Source organism: Solanum verrucosum, unplaced genomic scaffold, assembly GCF_900185275.1.
Source record: "Solanum verrucosum unplaced genomic scaffold, falcon-dt-bn FXZP01000176.1, whole genome shotgun sequence".
In the NCBI taxonomy this organism is placed as follows: Eukaryota; Viridiplantae; Streptophyta; class Magnoliopsida; order Solanales; family Solanaceae; genus Solanum; species Solanum verrucosum.
The window spans coordinates 2,379,356-2,398,195 of NW_026020412.1; the positions used below are offsets into that span (position 1 = coordinate 2,379,356).

The 18,840-nt window shown below is 34.9% G+C and overlaps 1 protein-coding gene across 3 annotated transcripts; it reads left to right on the plus strand.

Moving 5' to 3' along the window:
• The first annotated feature begins 504 nt into the window (after window positions 1-504).
• LOC125840640 (protein HESO1-like) lies at window positions 505-15,996 on the plus strand. 3 transcript variants are annotated; one of them, XM_049519616.1, is made up of 11 exons: window positions 544-599; window positions 1,564-1,649; window positions 3,007-3,231; window positions 3,454-3,630; window positions 6,675-6,859; window positions 10,576-10,671; window positions 13,822-13,867; window positions 14,737-14,843; window positions 14,964-15,065; window positions 15,145-15,345; window positions 15,376-15,996. In XM_049519616.1, exons 2-11 carry the CDS (start codon window positions 1,631-1,633, stop codon window positions 15,910-15,912), a joined length of 1,695 nt encoding a protein of 564 aa, XP_049375573.1. In that variant the 5' UTR covers window positions 544-599; window positions 1,564-1,630; the 3' UTR covers window positions 15,913-15,996. The 3 variants fall into 3 exon arrangements, with proteins under 3 accessions (XP_049375574.1, XP_049375573.1, XP_049375572.1); XM_049519617.1 differs by having other exon boundaries at window positions 505-599; window positions 3,043-3,231; window positions 15,145-15,996; XM_049519615.1 differs by having other exon boundaries at window positions 15,145-15,996.
• Window positions 15,997-18,840: the final 2,844 nt, after the last annotated feature.

Here is an 18,840-nt window from a genome sequence, read left to right on the forward strand (position 1 = left end):
AGATTTGCATGTATCAATGATACATAGACAAATCTCGCAACCTCGCCTCCCTCCCATATTACTTGCCAATCTCTTACCTCGCTCACGTATCTGGTATGCAAGATACATGCTAATTACACTAGATTATTCACTAGTGTTATTGAAACAACACAATCATTTGACATATTTGATTTGAAAATCTTCTCATTTTCTTAATGTTATAGAATACAAGTTTGAAAAGAAAAAAAAAAGAAAAAAGAAGGGCTAGCCCACCCCAGCCCTTAGCCCTTTTAAGGTTAGGTTGAATTGAACATTTTTAGGCCCTTTCAAATGAAGGGCCGGCCCGCACTAGCCCTTCAAATTCTTAACCCGCGAGGCTTGGGCCGACCCTTTTTGCCAACTCTACCCTTAACTAATAGAAGAAGTAAATAAGAGAAAAATATAAATAAATTGATAAAAACATTTTATTTTTGGGTATAGTAAGCCACGTAGGACAAAACAAATCTTTTTCTAAATTCTCCAATGTAAAATAAAATAATAAAAAATAAAAAACGCCAAAGTCCATCACATCACCCCCAATTCACCGGCGGCGAGCGAGCAACCGAATCCATTGCTTGAAGGTAAACTTTTCCCCTTCTCTTTCCCCTCTCTATTTGCTTCCATGGCTGAAGGTCCAGAACTTTATACTTCACTTGCTTCATGATTTCGCTTATACATTTGAGAACGGTATCAAAATCTCAATTAGTGAGAATTATTTGTCAAGATCTGTTTACCTTTTATGAATGAAGTTTTTGGTTTAACAATTTGAATTTTCCCCAAAAAATGAGAACTTAGGGATCAGTTGATTATTGAAAAAGTAGAACACGCTTCAATTGGCTGATTTTGTAGTTATACCTGTGAGATTTTACATCAAAATAGGCAGAATTCATTGTAGTTTGTTGGTAGAAAAAAGTTGTAATTTTTGTTGATGTTCCAAGCTATCGTTGGGTATCTAAAGAAGTTGAATTTTGTATTTTAAACCAAGTTGTGCTGCTAGAAACCCCGACGCAGAGCAAAGATGAAAGATGATTCGGAGTTATTGAATAGAGATTTGCCATCCCAACTCTCTGACTCCTGTGCAGTTTTGGGTTAGTGGAGCAAGAGAAATAAGTTAAATTAAACCCCTCTCCACTGGCCCAAAAATAAGATATTACCCTGTTTCCTTCTATCTTTATCTAAAAAGGATGAATCAGAAAATATATATCTGATGTTGCACCTGGATCTAAAAGTAGTTACCATACACTATTTTATCCAAAAATACCTTCTGAGAAAAGTTCTATTGGTCGTGCTGTACTTAATTTATCTCATGAATGTGTTTTTGTCCATTGTTCATCGTTAATATTCATTGTTCTATCAAAAAATAGGAACTTTCTTTTGTATCATTAAATTCTTATCTTTTCTTTTCTGATTCTTGTTAGATTATTTACTACTCCTATTATTTTTGAATTATGAGATTTATCAGCAGTTTTTGTGCACCTTCTTGCCCACAATTGTTATAGTTGAACCTCTTTCTCTAATCACTTCTCGTGCCAACGTTATCTGCAGGTGAAGTGTTCATTTTTATTTCAGTTGTGAATTAATGATCGTCTAAAGGTTGATCATCTTTAATACCATGGTTTTATCCGTGGAAGGTTAGTATTTTGCTGCTTTGCATGTTTATTTCACAGATGTAAATGCCATCTTAAGACCAAACGGAAAAAATTGTTACCTTAAAAAAGTACACAAGGAAAAGGAAAGAAGTAAATGGTGCTCTAACCAAGGGACACAGATTCTCATGGTTCTTTTTTCTCCTTTTTCTTTGTTTTTCTAATTTTTTTTCTAGATTAATCCAGCTTATGATCCCTTTTTTTGATATGTGGACTTTATGTGTCTTTGACACAGGATGATTGTTATCTTTTGTAAAGAGAAAAAATCATTTGTGGTTGTGTTTTGCTAATTTGAAGTTGCATTCTTGTATACTGGCCTTTTGTCATTGTTCCATTTTTCTTTATTTTTAAATTGTTTTCTGTAATAAATTGAGTAGACAAGCCCTAATTCTTATACTTAAACCTCATGTGTGTGTGGAATGATTGTGTTTGCTACTTGAGTTGTAGTTGTGCGCATAGGCACCCATTATTTAACTTTCAGGATCATTTGCTGATAATGTTAAGGGGGGAAGGAGAGGAAAGGAGAGGAAAACACTCAAGGATGTAACCTAGATGTCAATGAAGTGGACTGAGAGCCATGGGGTCTCATGTTCAAATTCTAGTAAAGACAAAAATACTAGGTGATTTCTTCTCATCTGTCCGCATTGTCGGATAGAGTTACCTAGTAGGTTGGTGGGAGGCGATAGGTATCCCATGGAATTAGTCGAGGTGCGCGTAAGTTGGTTTGGACACCACAATTATTAAGGAAAAAGGAAGGAAAAGGAAAGAGGATGGTGGTGAATTTTGAACACTAAAGTATTGTATTTTTGATTCCCTCTCCGTCTCTTCCCTTGCGGATCCTTGTATGACATCTTTAATTCCAGAAAACTTGGATTCAAAGTCATTTTCTAGTAGTTTTTGAAATCTTCATTCATCTTTGACCCCATCCTACAAGAAAATTAGGACATCTAGAGTCTTCCTGTGAATGAGCTCCTTCGTTCACCAAGCCGTAGACATCCTTGGTGTCACAACTGCTTTTACATCATGAGCCATGATGAAAAGTACGGGAAATCGTATTGTCTTGTCCTTCCACCTTGTTATTTGATACAAATTTTGCTGAATGATTGGCGTTAAAACTACAAGTCTAAGATGGCTCATATAGTGCAATCAGCTGATGGATTGCACTTCCTTTTGGAGGGTAAACCTCTGCTGATTGAACTTGTATGATGATATTGAATGCAGTGGTGATTTTGGTTGTTCTTTATCACCTTTTGGTGAAAGTTTTACTTCTTTGTTGGCTGAGTTCCTATTTATGATTGAGTTACTGCTCTGTGAGGATTTTTTTCAAACTTTAACTTGCAAGTGAACATGTCATCAACTAATATAGCTATGCTATCAGTTCTGTGTAAGGAAGCACAACAGTGTGAACAGAAGCAGAGGAAGAAATACACAGCCACCTTAGAACAATTATCGGCATTTGAAGTATTGCTTGATGAGGTTTATGTGGATTGTCGCCCTAAACCAAGTGATTATGATGCTCGAAGAGATTTGCTTCGTATCTTTAATGAAATAGCAAAGGAGGTTTATGGTAATTGAATAACAATATTTCTGTATTATTCTATTTGAATTTCATAATCTTTTGATGTGTGAAGGATGGTAGTCTATATTGAGTTTCACAATGTTCATCAATTTGTCAGGCTACTTCTCTTTTCATTGTTATAAGTAGTAGATGGGGGTGGGGAGTTACAATTGTAAATCCGTAGCATAGGGCCATACTTTTTGCACAAGTGCTCATTACTCTTTGTTTCAGGCAATTCTGCTGATGCTCCTGTCGTTGAGGTGTTTGGGTCATTTTCGATGGATTTATTCTGTGTTAAAAGTGACTTGGATCTATCTATCAACTTCACCAACAGAAAAGTTAACATTACACGGGAGAAGAAGATTCAGACTCTGAGGAAATTTGCAAAAAAATTTTATCTACTTCAAAGTAACCTTTGAACTTGTTCTTCAACTTTCTGTGATTTTCATGTATATTGTTCCTTCAAGAATCTTGTAATCCTAAAATGTCATCATAGTGAGGAATGAGTAAGTTTAGGAAGGACTTTGAAAGCAAGTACATAACACTGGCAAAATGAGCTAAAAGTTTAAACAAATTCTGGTTGATGAACTTACTGTTTATATTGGTAGGCTTTGCAAGGGAATATGGAATTGTGGTGATTTGGTCATTACATGATGCTTGTTCATATTATACTAATGGTGGTGATGGCTCTTTATAGAATTTCCTTAGATGCTAGTCTTAGTTTAATTAGGTTTTGGTTTGTGTGTGGGGTGGGTGGGTGACTTAAACATGTGTAAGGAAATGGGAGTATTTGAGTGGTGGTTTGTGAGATTTGACTTGGCTAAGTCGGCTACACTAGGTAGAGTATCTAGGATGCTTTCTGTTAGCAATTTACTAATACTAGTTTTTTTTTAGTAAGTTCTTTAGCTCCAAGTCAGTTAGATTTTTTAAACTTTAAGCTTCTAGAATCAAATTCGTAGATATTAAGTTTTTTTTTTTTTTTTTAATCCTAGAATACCTTTCAGTTATGTAATTGAGTAGTCCAATGAATATTATTATTATTTAACAATAGTGAGTAGTTAAACGTTAATAATTTGTTACTTCTTCTTATATGAAACTCCTTTGTACTCGTTTGAGAAAGTACAACATTGAGAGACATTCTGGTCAAATTCTTATTGTTAACCTAATTTCAAAAGTTTATACTTATCATATCGTTATATTCCTAAGACCTAATATGATTATCCTTGTAATGTTATTCTCTCATTACTTAAATTTATATCTTCGGAGTTCCATACGTTACTTCGATGACAATTAAAGCATGCTCAGTGTAGGGGTATTACATTCCGACTCCTAAGAATTTTATTTTTGAAATCAGTAACTTTGTATCATATCAGGGATCAAAACAGTACTTGGATAGTACTGAAACCATATTTACAATAGAGCTCTAGTGTCTTCCCCTTCTAGCTATAAAGAATCTTGAACATCTATCATAGACATGGTATCATTAAAGTAAATCTGATTACACCAAAAATATAGCAGTAAGATGAAGTTCAACTTGATCTGCTGCACATCATTCTCTAAGCTCTCAAAACATCTAGAATTCCTCTCCTTCCAAACTGTCCACCAGATTCAAGGTGGGACAGTTCTCCATCTACTCCTATCCTTAGCATGTGAACATGTTCCCTCCCAGTTCTTATCCTCTGTTATCTTGCCTGGCATTGTCCATGCTATACCCATAAGGTTTAGGATGATTCTCCACAAATGAGCTGTGTATGGACAATGCAGAAAAGATGGTTGACTGTCTCAACTGTTTCTTTACACGGGAAGCATCTTGAGGACAATGTCATACCTCTACCCATCAAGTTGTCCATGGTTAAAGTGGCCTCCTTTGCTAGTCACCTCTAGGCTATCACTCCCTGCCCTAGCTACCTTAAAACCCTTTATCTATCCATACAAATTAACTGTTTTGAACATAGTGTTCAGTCCTTCCATGGCAATGATAAACAAGAAAGGAGACAGAGGATCTCCTTAAGAAATTTGGTCCCCTAATTTATTCTTGTCCTCCTAAAGACTTGGAGTGTTGTGGGTGTCTTATCCTCAAGTCATCCTCGAATTTCCAAGTTGTTTCTTTAGTTATGTAGTTCTTACATATTACCTTTGTTGATACTACATTCTTCAAACATAGTTTTCACACTTGATGATCCACTATAGCCACTGGTTCCTTCTTGGAAGTCATGTCCTTTTATACTTGTATGGTAGTAGTTCACTATTTTTTTGGTTTAAACAAGAGTTGGTAGGGGAGACAGTAGATTTGGTAGATTTCATAGGAAACTTGTAAAAGTACCCAAATGGGGGTGTGTTCACTACTCTGTGGGTTGTAAGTTTCCAATTCATCATTCATTGAATGATGAATTGTTTGTGTGAATACAAAGTTACCCTTATCTAAAAAAATAGTAATTCTTCGTACGCACTTGTGTTTGTATATTTCCTTCGAATTCATTTCTCCTCCTGTACTGACCAAAAAACTTAGCATTCTATCATTATCCTTTCTCCAAGTCAATAAATATCAAACCATTTAATTCCACGTCAATAAATATCTTTTCTTAGATCGATGCTTGGAGAACTTTGTGCTATGAAAATTTTCCCTCTGTTTTCTTCTTTCGCTCAGTCAGATATACATTTTTCATGTTCAAATGAAGAACATAGCAGCCTATTTGATTTAGTAATATTTATATATTAAAATTCAGTAAAAGTCTAGGGATAGATTAGAAGATATGATGCAGTAATGAAGCAGTGGAAGGGATTGCGCTGGCATTGGAGACATGTCTTGAATCATACCATAGGGCCGATGCCATGTGCACTAAGTTATTCTACCAATGCCCCTATCAACTACCGGATCTCAAATATTTAAAATGGTAGAGATAGAAAGCTCTATGCAGTGACCAACAGATAGACCTTGATACATTTACAATTATCTTCTGATATTGTTGAGAATATAATTAAATAATAAAAGTGTGCTCTCTTCAACAACTTAACCTTTTAGATGAGATGGTCACACACTTCAACATAGTATAGAGCAGACAAATGTCCTGAGATCGACTGCCACCTATATCAAAAATAATTTTCACGTGCTTGGCCCATGAAAAAGAATCGGGCCCACATGTGAAGGTGTGTGTTGAGAATATAATTAAATAATAAAAGTGTGCTCTCTCTAACAGCTTAAGCTTTTAGATGAGGTCGCACACTTCAACAAATATGAAGTAATTTCTTTGAAATCTCTACAAAAACATACATATATATATATATGTTTTATACAAGGTAAAAAGACTTTGAACTTCATTGTGTTCAAAGGTAATTTTTTGATGGCCATCCTTAGAAGTTGATCGTCTTGACATGATATTTAGAGAATTTTGTGTAGTTATAGACTTCTATTAATGTTTTTGGTGGCTCTGATATTTAAAATTCTGCCTCAGGGAATGGTTTTGTTTATGGTGTCAATCCAATTACAACTGCCAGGGTGCCAGTTCTCAAAGTTGTTGACCGAGGAACTGAAATTGAATGTGATATATCAGTTGAAAACCGGGATGGGATTTCAAAATCAAAGACAATTTACATGATTGGTGCCATTGATGAACGTTTTCGGAAATTGAGCTTCTTGGTAAAATATGCTTGTTGTCTCGCACACACAAACACACACATATCACAAGAGGGTTTTAGTTTCCTTTGCACAGGAAAAAGGTTGCAGAATCATGTTAAGGATCACATTACATATTTGCAATATATTATGAATATCTTTCTTTTCTTGATATTTTTTGGGTATCCTGGGTTGGGAGGCAATTGGATGCAGCCTTCGAATGAGGTCCTACATTTGTGATCTCATAAATATACCTGGGAATCAGGAATATAAGAAAGCTGAAGAGTCTCCTCTCTTTTTGTTTTTGGGTGTTTTCATAAATGTCCATCCTAATTTGGCCTCTCAACTAATTCATTCACCTTTTGGGATGCATTTTTAATTGAAGGTTAAAAGCCTCCAAAAATGTTATTTGATGCGTTTATAATTTGAGGATATAAAGGACTTTTTATCCTGCAATTTCTGTTTGCAAGTTCTGAATAGGACTTCTAGGGGTGAGCTTCCATCATTAGGAGAATGTTAAGGATACACCTCTTTGAATAGCAACAGACATAGTTGGAGCAGACATTTGGTGGACGAAAAATGAAATCGGGGTGCAGTCCATGTGCCTCTTTGATAAAGAACTCTGGAAAGAAAGCAAAACGAGTACACTTGTCCTCGGTTTGCAAAAGGAACCTGATGTAAAGCTACAAAATCCTTGTAAACTGGTGCCCCAATTATAGGTGGAGGAAATTTCGAAGTTGAGAATGAGCTTTCATATGTTTCAAATTTGTTAATTTTGGAGTTATCGCTTTGTCATACTGTCAGAGCTTCAACAAAATTGCTCGTGCGAGCAACCTAGGTTAAGAGGTTATAAGACTTTGAGAGCTAGAGCTCATATTCTAGGAAAGAAAGCACTAAGTATGTGGCTTATATAAGTGTCTGTTCATAATCCATAGAAAAAAAAAGAAGCTTTTATGTGTATCTTCCAAGATTTGACAATATACGGATGAAGCTTAATAATATGCTTTTTGCCTCCCTTTGCATTCAATTTTTGGAATAACTTGTCTAGAAGATAACACTGCAGGTGACAAAGCCCCTGGGTCTAATGGTTATACTATGACTTTCTTTAGCAAATGTTGGGAAATAATTGGATCAGATGTCATAGCTGCAGCACAAAATTTCCATGGTCAAGAAGTTTTTGAGAGGAGCTTCAATGCCACCTTTGTGGCACTTATATTAAAGAAGGTGGGAGCTGTGGATTTCAATGATTTTAGACCTATCAGTTTGATTGGCAGTGTCTATAAAATCATAGCCAAGTTGTTAGGTGAGAGGCTGAAGAATGTGATCAACAAATTAGTTGATGGTCATCAAATGACTTTAATAAGGGGAAGACAGATTATGGATGCAATACTCATAGAAAATGAGTGTGTGGAGGCTAGACAGAGAAGTATACCTGGAATTTTATGCAAACTGGATATCCAGAAGGCATATGATCACCCAAATTGAGATTATCTATTGGGATCCTACTGAAGATGGGCTTTTGCACTAGGTGGATTGGATGGACCATATTTGCATCAGTACAGTGCAGTTCTCAATTCTTGTTAACTGTTCACCAACATGATTTTTCTCTTCTAATAGGGGGCTGAGGCAGGAAGATCCCTTGTCACCTTTTCTATTCTTCATAGCAATGGCGGGGATGAATGATATGCTCCAGACTGCTAGAAATAGGTAAATACCATAATAGACAACAACATAGAAATGTCTCATCTCCGGGCTTCACATTAATTGGGGAAAGACCTTCGTTTATCCAGTTAACATTTTGGAGGAGATTCACATGTTACCTGACTTTTTGGGAGGCAAAGTGGGAGAGTTGCCCACAGTTTACTTGGGTATGCCTTTGGGGGTAAACACAACTCAAAAGGGGATATGGAGTGGTGTGATAGGGAAGGGTGAAGTGAAGTTGACAAATAGGAAGATGCAATATTTATCTATGGGAGGGAGATTGACCCTTATTAGTAGTTTGTTAGATGCTCTACCAACTTATATGATGTTCTTATTCCCATCCCCTGTTAATCAAATGGGATATCATGAAAAGAAGCAAGGGAGTGGGAGGAATGTAATCATGAATCTTTTTTTTTGATAAAAGTAACAGTTAGTCTATATTTATCCACAGGTATACTACCTCAAAAGTGTAATCATGAATCTTTTCAGATTCATGATTAATGTAATCATGAATCTTTTCAGATTCATGATTAATGTAATCATGAATCTGAAGGCTCAAAAGCAGAGTTTGATGCTGAAATGGTTGTGCAGATATGCTACAAAAGGAGGACCATTATGGAAAGAAATTATTAGAAAGAAATATAGGGAGGAAAGCAGTTGGACCACAAATTCAATTAATGCTCCTTATGGGTGGAGTATTTGGAGGTTCATCAGGAATTTGTGGCCTAAGATGATGAGCAGAGCAAGATTAAAAGTGGGGAATGATATGAAGACTTCCTTTTGGAAGATAAGTTGGATTGGGCAAGGTGTTCTGCAACAAAATATCTTATGCCAACAACAAGAGGCTACAGTTGCTTAAGTTTGGTCTGACCAAGGATGGAATCTGATTTTTAGGAGATCCCTAAATGATTGGGGAATGGGAGGATAACTGAGTTTTACAATACCCTTAATAATTTTAAGGGTTCCACTGGAAAAATTGGGATGTTATGGCATGACTAGGAAATGACCAAGGAACTTTTACGGTGAAAGAGGTTTACAAGATTTTGAGCAAGTTAACTTTGCTCAAAATCTTTTTCCCTTCTCAAAAAAGATTTTGAGCGTAGTTAATTATCAAGTAGGCTATCATGGAAAATGATTTGGAAAGTAAAAATCCCACTGGAAGTAGCTTGGTTCTCTTGGCTTATGGCTAAAGAAGCAGTGTTGACACATGAAAAGTTGAGAAGTAAGGGATTTAATGCTCCAGATGTTTTTTATATGGGGAATGGGAAGAGATAACCAACCATCTCTTTTTGCACTGCAAAGGGACAAATCAATCTGAAAAATATTCATTAACCAGAGGGGAATCAGGTGGGTGGTTCCAGGAAACACAAAGGAGGCACTAGACTGGTCTTTGTCCAATATGAAGGAGAGGTGGAGGGTTGTCCCAGCATGCATTTGGTTGGGGGGGGGGGGAGATATTTTGATGTTTTAGGCAATAAGTTTCTCTACTGATTTGGGGGACTGTACACTTGTTATAGTATACCTGTTAATATATTGAATGCTACCATTATTAAAAAAATGATAGCACTGCTGAAGATTTTTAGCTTTCAGTTACTTTATCAGCTTATTCTAATAAAAAATTAGTTTCACACTTATATACGATCTACATGGACATCTTTACAGCAGTCACATGTATGAGTTGTCTTTGTTTTTTCAGTTTAGTTAAATACATTCAGTTCCTCTTTTCTTTTACTTTCCTTTTCTCAGTTTTGAGCAATGAGGTTTTTGAAGCCTCAGTTATGACTTGAATAAGGATTGCTATTGAAACAGTTTAAATTTGATGTGATCAAACATGTGTTGTTTGTGGTTGCGATTCTCTTTCCGGGCTTGTCGAATATTTAGACCCATAATTTGCTTTGGGGTTGATATCCCTTATGTAAACCAATATTTCTTTGGCTGTGTTTGCTCAGGTGCAATGTTCAATGTTTTTCACTAAAAGGAATGTTTTGCATCGTTACTTCACATTTCTGTTGTTAGATCTCATGAATTTCTCTTTGCAGATGAAAGCATGGGCGAAAGCACAAAATATTAACAGCGCAAAGGATCAAACATTGAATTCTTTATCCATAATACTCTTGGTTGCTTTCCATTTGCAGGTATGCTTTTTAGGACAAGTTCATCATTTGCAGAAACCCTCAAGTTATCATTATTTTTCTATTTCCTCATTCTTTGTGGCATACCAGAACGTCTAATTTATCACGTCTTCTATTCGAAATTCCCATGTTTTCTATTCATCTGGATGTCATGTTAAAGAAACTTTAGGCGTCGAGCATTTTTCGTTATTCTTTTGGGATGTTTGGCTGACGTGTTTTTATCTCCGCCTGTAAGACCTTACAATTTATTATATGACAAGGGCTTCCGAATCTTGAACATGCTAATGCATCTAGTTCCTTAGAAATGTTGATTGAACTTTTTGCCATTTATTGAAAGACTATAATAAACAAAACTGTCATTTACTATTTTCTTAATATTTTTATCTTTGATAATAAATAAAATTTTGGTTACTAGAAATTTCCATATTTGAATTATAAATGTAGATATTAAATTCCCTTCATTAGAAGACAAGGTTTTAATAACTCACGTCAAATCATTAAAGGAAATTATTGAAAACTTACCAACTTTTTTTTTTTTTTTTACGAAAAGGATTACACTATCACGTCAAGAAGTCATTTAAGGAACATATTGTCCCTTTTTTTTCCTCTCTTAATTTCTTGGAGAACTTTTCCTAAATTATTAAGTTTCTAATTGTCTTCCTAGGCAAAGAGCTCGTTTGGATTGGTTTAAAAAAAGTAGTTTTTAAGTCAAAAATAAGAAGTCAAACTTTTAAGTCAAAAAAATAAAAAGTAGGGGGAGACCTACTTTTGGATTTTGACTTATTTTAAGTCATTTTTGACCTTGCCAAGCACTTCCTAACTTATTTTAAGTTATTTTTTATATTTGCCAAACACTTCCGAATGTCAAAAACTAGCTTAAAAGTAGGTTTGATCAACTTTTAAGCCAATCCAAACACCCTCTAAGTTGCTCGGACTCTTCACTGTTGGTGCTGCACCCGTGTCGACACGACATGGGTGTGGGCGTGGGATCCGTGTCCAATTTGGTCAACCAATTTTGGGTACTTTGACCAAAATCGATGGAGAAAGTTCGGACAATTTTAATGATTTCTATAACCCATACAAAAGCTAAGGTGAAATTGAAGAAAACGGAATACATTTTATATAGAAATTTCTGTGTCACTCATTTTCCTTTAATCTCCTTCCAAGATTCTTCTCAAGTTCTCCACATATTATCTCATAATTTAGGTTTTATAACTCTATTTTTAGATATTTAATTACATTTAGGCGAATCCCCGCACCCCTATCCATGCATGGATCCATATCCCCGAATCTTAAAAATTAGATCATGAAGGATCCGACCTCTAGATCCGGACCCGTATCGGACACCCGCACCCGAACCCGAGTCCGAGCAACTTAGTTCCTATGGTGCTGTTTTTCAATAGAAATATGGCAATTCTCAATTTTAGTAATATTATTATGGCATGATTAAAACAATAAATAAAAAAAGGAAAGAATTGAAGTAGTGAAATTTATACAAGACAAAATAAAGTATGCCTTTTTTCACATAAGTGGAGTTAGGATAATTAGTTAGCGTAAGTTTCCTCTTACCTTGTATTGATCTCTTAGGGGTCGTTTGGTTTGAATATGAGTTATGATGGGATAAGTTATGTTGGGATAAGTTATGTTGGGATTAGTTATGATGGGATAAGTTGTCCTGGGATTATTTCTTATTGAGTGTTTGGTTTGTTATATTCAAAATAATATATATTGATAAATTTTAAGAACAAGTTGTTTGTTTACAAAATTACCCTTCACTTTATTTAAACTTTTTAAATTTTTCTTTGTGAGCTTTAGTTATTCATTTTTTAAAATAAAACTTTTATTTTTTTTAACTTAAATATTTTTGTTTATGTATTCCCATGATAAGTACCATGTGTATTTAAAAATATAACTTTTTTCTTATTTAGCTTAAAAATAGAACTTTCCTCTTAAGTTTATTAAAGAGAAGAAAATTTATGAGAAATCAAAATAAAATAAACATAAGAATTAGTCAAATAAATTCATAAATAAAAATTATATTTATATAGTATAATTTTTTAATAGAAAAATATGTATAATTATCATAAAAATAAGGAGTAGTAAATATTATTATACATGGTATTAAAAAAAATGTAAATATACATAAATGTAAAAAATGATATATAAAAAGGATTTAAAGGGACATATTTGTCATTTACCTATTCTATCTCGGGATAAGTTATCCCGGGATTACTATACCACCCATGGGGAGGGATAACTTATCCCGGTACTAATTATTAATCCCGGGATAAGTTATCCCGGACTTGCCAACCAAACAACATAATTTTTTTTTTATCCCATCACTATTTCCTTATCCCATCACTATTATTTCTAATCCCTCACACCAAACGAGCCCTTAGTTCTTTCCTTATCTTAAGAACTTATCAATAATGTCGCTCTTCTTTGTTCTTTATTTTTTGTTCATGTTGAGTGTTCTATAGTACGTTCATGGACAAAATCAATATGTTTTTTTTATAGATAACCTACTATAATCAATTTGGAGAGTTTCATAGTTTGGTGGCATAACAGTTCCTTAATGACCAATTACAAATAAATAATGCGTTTGTGAACCCTCAGGGGTTGGCCTGCTGGCAATTGACTTGAGCCTTGGGGTTTGCTCCCTTTCAAGGTCTCAAGTTCGAAACCCACTAGGTGCAAACAATTTCTGAGGGCCATCGGATTGGGTAAAACCTGAATTAACTGTGGTGCACTTGCGGGAAACTCCTTGCCGAGGGCCTGTGCACCCCCGGGATTAGTCGGGGCTCAAAGAGACTCGGACACCCGGTGCAAAATCAAAAAAAAATAATAATGCGTTTGTGATATGATATCAGGTGAAATACCAGAAAATCGTATGTTTGAGATACAATATTCATTTATAGCATTTTTTTAACGTCAATTGCTACTTTTTAATAATTTTGTTCTTTCTTATATATAGTTTTATTGATTGACGTGAGATACACATGCAAAGCATGTCTACTAAACTAGTATATTTATACACGTGTTTGTGTGTGTATTCCAGATCCTTATCAAAGTATATAATTAGATCTTTGTATAGATTATTTATGAATATTTTTCCTCATCATCACTTACTCGGCTTAATTGAAAACCCTGCAGACGCGAAATCCTCCCATACTGCCTCCATTTTCCGCCTTATTCAGAGGTAAAACTCTGACTTATTACATTTCAAGTTTCCCGTAAATCTATGTAGCGTAGTTAATTCTGGTTGAAATTTCTCAATCCATCATAAAGGGCAAATTTCGTTTTAGAATCATTTTGGACTTCAGTATGTTTCTTTGAAGATTTAGCATTTGATTTGAATACTTGCTATGTTGCTTAATAGTACTATTTTACCATCACTTAAACAATATCATGTTAAGTTTACTTCTGGCATTTTAGGTTTTGGTATTAGACGTATGATGCTATGTGCTGATATAGTGTTCTGTGAAAGTTATCTGTGAGATTGGTTTTATATTTAGTTCTGGTATATTGAGAGCTGTAAACAACTGTCAAGTCACATCCATGTCGAATGGCGGTGCTGTCACAAAATTTAAGTCATGGGAAAAGAGGTCATATTTAAGAGGCTTTTAACTTGGAGAAAGGCAAAAGTTTGTTTGATCAATCAGAAGAACGTATGCAAGTGCTTGTTCAAGTATGAGGATCGTGGATTGTCATCTTTGAGGAAAACTGTAATGTTGTTCCCTCCTGGTGCAGCCGTGAGTTGAAGGGAAGATACACCAAACAAATTTATGACAAACATTCATTAATATACTATATGGGCCTTGTTGAGTTCTGGATTTAGGTAATATGAATGTCATTCATGTGCATGGAAATTCTAGGCAGAAAGCTCTAAATACCATAGATATGAAGCATTATTTTGCTTTGATGTGGCCTAAGTTTTCATACATCTCTTTTAGTTATTAGTCATGAATCTGTCTCGTTCTTTCTATTTCCGAGTATTATATATCCATCTTTCAGTTTGTATTTGATTGGTCACCGATTATTTTAATTGACTTCCCATCTTTGTGCTAGATGGTAATGACTCAGTAGCAGTGGAGAGCTCTGTGTGTAAGTTTTCAAACTATGGAATCAGAAATAAAGAATCAGTGGCTGAGCTCTTTGTTTCTCTATTAAACAAGGTTGGATTTTTTTTCTCCGTTGGTAAAAAATGGTTCATGTACCATGCAGGCTGTAATTTTTACATATTATGTTCTAATCTCTATATTGGCATTATACATAGTGTGATTTAACTATTGCAGTTTCTATCAGTTGAGAAGCTCTGGTCCGAAGGGTTGTGTGCCAGCACATTTGAAGGATCTTGGATATCTCAAACACGGGGTTTTGGAGTTGGCCGTATAAATGTGATTGTGCTTGGCTTTGTCATTTCTTGACATGTTCTTAACACACAATAAATTTATGTTAGTTTAACGGTTTTCACAGGTTGAAGATTTCGCTGATAGATCTCAAAATGTTGCAAGGGCAGTAGGAGCAGAAGAAGTTAAAAAGATTTACAGCTGTATCCAGCTATCAGTCCAACACATATTTGATTTCTTACATAAAAAGATTGGAGGGAACTCTTTAAGGGAGTTCCTATTTGGCCAAAATGTAGCCTCCAAGCTAGCTGGCGCTGGTACTGCAAAATCTATTGCGAAAGGAATACAAGCTCGTGCTTCTGGAAAAAAGGAGGTGCAATCTGTTACATTGTCAAAAGGAAATAAAAAAACTGTACATGTTGATTCTATCTTGACAAAAAGCAGGACATCTGCGAGAAGTCCGAGAGGGATGGCACAAGGAAAACGTAAACTTCTGGGGCCAACTGACTCTTCCTTGACAAAAAGAAGTCGAACAGATGATTGGTTGGGAGGCGCCTTCTCTGAGTTGTCAAGAAGGCAGCCAGGACAACAGCCTATGCCTTACTACTTGATGAATAGTTGGGAACCAGTGGCAATGATCTCAAGAGAAGCCATGTACAATAGGCCTCAACCTGTTTCGTTTGAGCCTACCTATGGAAGGATGAGATTTGCAGAACCTTCTGGACACCCAAATCTGATTGCTCCAGCTGTTCCTCATATGTTTCCGTCCAGACCCCCTATAGGTAGTCAAATTTCTTATGAGCCATTGAGACATCCTGTTGGTTATCCTAATTCGGTTTATGATTCTATGCATTCCTCAGCATATTTTTTGCCCCCTCATCCTAGGAGGTTTTGATGTGTAAGGTTAAACCTAATGATTCCTCATCAATGTAATTCTGCCATGGGGATGTAGAAGTTGAAACAGATACTAGTTTAAGGGCAGCATCCAAATGTTAAGTGTACAAGAATTAAAGTTTTCTTTTTCTTCCTAATACCTTCAAAGTTCTGAGTTTATACATTGCATTCTACTTTGCCTATATTAATGAAGCACTTTTCTTGTGTCTTGGGTATTCCAATCTGTAATTTTTGATAAATCCTCACACCATTTTTTCTCTATGTGAATTATCAGTCGAATAATACTCCTGTTACCTCTTTGTAACACTTGATTAGAAACGAAGAAAGAGCAATGAACATATATACACTAAGAGTTGAAGAACTTTACTCGAGTTGCACAGAGTAGAGTTGTCATGACAATTGTGTTTTAACTAGTTATTTTAGTCAGAATGCTTGTCTTCGTATGGTTACTGATCTTATTTAACATCAGCCAAACAGTAGAGAAGTTCATGGATCATTTTTTTTATTGTCCATCCCTTGATGCTGTTAAGTCTAATGATATAAATATAGCTTAGTGGTTGTGCTTTCAATTTGCAAGTCTGACTGTTTATCATAATGGGAATGGGATTGGGATTGGGCATTTGATGTTCAATGATTGTTGAAAGCTTTTTCTAACTGTTTATGTTGTGGGACCAAAATAATATTAGTTGAGGATAGGATAAGAAGTTAGTTTTGGTCCTATCTGTTGGAGTAGTTGGCAATACCATCTCATTTGGCGTCAGAGAATGTAAATATAGATAAGAATTGATGTTTCCAGCATTTTTGGTACCTCATATTAAAATGTCTTCTTTGCAACTATCCCTATAATTGATTGATAGGAGTTAAGACAGTTGTTTATGGACAAGAAAAATGATTGCTCATGAGTCATGAACATGCATTGTTGTAAGGGAAAATTGTATGAAATAGCAAGTTATTAATTCAAATTAAATGTTATAGTCATAATTTCTTTTATTTGTATACTGAAATATACAAATAGACCGAAATATACAAATGCAGGACCCGTTTGTATACCGAAATATACTAGACCCAAATACAGATTTTTTATACAGATTAATAGCCATAGCAACATAAAGTTTGTTATGGAACGCAATTTTACAAACTATAATTATAGCATATTATGTTTGCTATATGTGAAAGTTGCTCTTGTTGTAATACAGGTCGATGAAATGATTGTCTTTTAAGTGTATATAACCAAGTCAAAAATCTAATGTCAAGAGTTATAATTTCGAAATATGCACAGAGCCCAACCATTTATCAGTAAGTTATAAGTTTATGCTATAAGTTTTCCTGTACCATATAACTGATGACTAGTACAAAATTCTCAAAAGAAAATTACACTATTTAAAGGAAACCAAATTGACCTAAAATGCAATAACAACTTGAAAAGTGGTGCAAGTTGCAACATTGAATAAAGAGGCTATGATGGGTTAATGTAACCACTAACGACTTCTCCATTCATATTTAGGCTTTTAAGTTCTATACAGTACCGATATAGTGTACAAATAACATATCGAGAACCTAACATTAACAACATATTCAATATAGTCCTAGAAAGTAAGATCTAAAAAGAGCAAATTATATTGTATACAGATTTTATCCTTTTTTCAGTGGTAGATAAGTTTCTTCTGATAGACCATCGACCCAAGAAAATAATCCAAAGGAGTCCCAAAAGAAGTTATAGAGGTACAAAAACAACAAATAATAACATAAATCACAGATAGTAACAGAAAGTGAAGGACAAAAAACTATTGGAATAATACTATGACTACTAATATGAACGGACAACAAGCAAGTAGACAACATACTTCTACCTGCTAACCTTCTACTCTAATCGATATCCTCCACACCCTCTTATCTAAGATCATGTCCTCAGTAAGCTGAAACTCCGTCATGTCCTATCTAGTTACCTTTTACCAGTACTTCTTCAGTCTTTATCTACCTCTCGAAAAATCATCCATAGCCTGCCTCTCATACCTCCACACTGGAACATTCATACTTCTCTTCACATGCTCGAACCATTTCAATCTCGCTTCTCGCATCCTGTCCTCTATCGAAGTCACTCTCACCTTGTTCTAGATATCCTCATTTCTATTTAATCGTGAGAGTTCTAGACTGATCAACACTCTGTACAATACAAAAAAGTCGATCTAACCATCACTCTGCAGAACTTACCTTTAAATTTTGATGGCACCTTTTTGTCACGCAAGACTGCGTATGCCAACTTCCATTTTGGTGACTTGATTTTTGTTCCTTTTTTTTTTTCAAAAGAATTTCAAGTTCTCATCCTTGTTACTATAGATGAGTTCTAGTGATCATCATCAACAATTGCCCAGTACTAGTGCTGTATCATGGATATAATTATTGTTAAAACAACATTATGCATGTGGGGCTTGGACATTGGTTCCTAACTACTTCATTTTCTTTAGTTTTATTTTATTCTTATCCTTATTTTTTGTGATGAATTTAAGATCAGCAATAGTAAGGTGCAATTGATGTACCCCTGAATAACATGAATATTTTATTAGTAGATCATTCCACTTGTATCATTCTCATCAGTCATTATTAATTATGGTTTCTTCAAATGGGGTCTTTCATGCATAGAAATTTTGGAGATTTGTCAACATCATGCTTTATCAAACATATCGTATGGTCATACTATATTTTTGCAGCCAGCCAAAGTTACGTTAAAGAAATTGCTACTATCACTATAAAGATATACTCTATTAGTTGCGTACTATGTGAGCACTGAGGGTCCCTTGACTTGATATGTATAGCATATGATACAGTAGTGTTTAAAATTAGTCATTATCTAAAAGAAGAAAAACACAAGGGACACTTTTAATTTATGCAAAAATCGGTTTTGAAAATGGTGACACTTAGGCCTCATTTA